This window comes from Habropoda laboriosa, unplaced genomic scaffold (genome assembly GCF_001263275.1).
Source record: "Habropoda laboriosa isolate 0110345459 unplaced genomic scaffold, ASM126327v1 scaffold67, whole genome shotgun sequence".
NCBI lineage: Eukaryota > Metazoa > Arthropoda > Insecta > Hymenoptera > Apidae > Habropoda > Habropoda laboriosa.
Genome location: NW_017100242.1, coordinates 4,536,582 through 4,537,547, shown reverse-complemented (window position 1 = coordinate 4,537,547; position 966 = coordinate 4,536,582). Strand labels below are relative to the sequence as shown.

At 25.1% G+C, this 966-nt stretch overlaps 1 protein-coding gene across 1 annotated transcript in view; it reads right to left on the bottom strand.

Annotated features, from left to right (window-relative positions):
* Window positions 1-258: 258 nt before the first annotated feature.
* The window catches only part of LOC108572057 (39S ribosomal protein L44, mitochondrial), a 1,847-nt gene continuing 1,139 nt past the window's right edge, over window positions 259-966 (bottom strand). The window contains 2 exon segments of the mRNA XM_017934244.1: window positions 259-383; window positions 466-863. Coding sequence (XP_017789733.1) covers window positions 259-383; window positions 466-863 — 523 coding nt within the window.

Below are 966 nucleotides of genomic sequence, written 5' to 3'. Positions count from 1 at the left end.
TTATAAGAAAGACAAAGGTTATTTTCAAATGAATGAACATTTGTTCTATAATATTTGTATGTTAAACAATTAAAGTTAGTAAGTAATAATATGTAGCAATATTTTATATGTTATTGAATCAAATATTTGTCATATAGAGGAAAATATCATTCTAACATAAGACAATTATATTTTTCATATACATATGTGCATCCATATTTTGTATTATTTAATACTTTAAACATTTAACCTGTAATTTGTATTATGTAGTAATAACTTTCAAGTAGACATATTTATTTTTTTATCAACTCGTAATGGTTGACTCGAATGTAATATACCGCACATTTTAGACAATATATTAGCGGCAGCTACATCTTTTGCTTCTGCAATTGTTTGTCCAAATCCTAGAAATATAATTTCTCAATTACTCATTATATGATACTTATTATGAGATTAATATAAGATATATATATTTTAAGATAATACCTGAACCTAAAAATTCTTTATCTGCATAAATACCAATATAGTAAGCTGATAAAATAGTATTCTTTCCAGTTTGTCCAATAAGTCTAGCTTCTATAGATGTCTTTTTCTTCATAGAAATCATATCATTTAAAAATTCAAATGGTTTAGTTGGACACCATAACTCAGTGAGATCTTTATCTACCAATGCTGCTATTAAAAAATCTCGAACAAAAGCACTTGCCTGATCGATATTAACACTTTCAGTAAGTGCCCCTACAAGTGCTAAAAATGTTTCTGCTAATGTTTGTTCTATTAAAATAAACTATATACAAACAGCAGTTAAAATAATGTCCTTTGTTCCAATATGTAAAGATGCTTTAGCTAATATTTTCTCAGACATGAGATAATTATGAAATGCCCTGAAACAATAAGCATATTCATAAATATGTAAGATACAATTAAATAATTAAAATGTTAAGAAAAACTTTTCAATGATTAATAAATGATATCTGTAAATCAAGT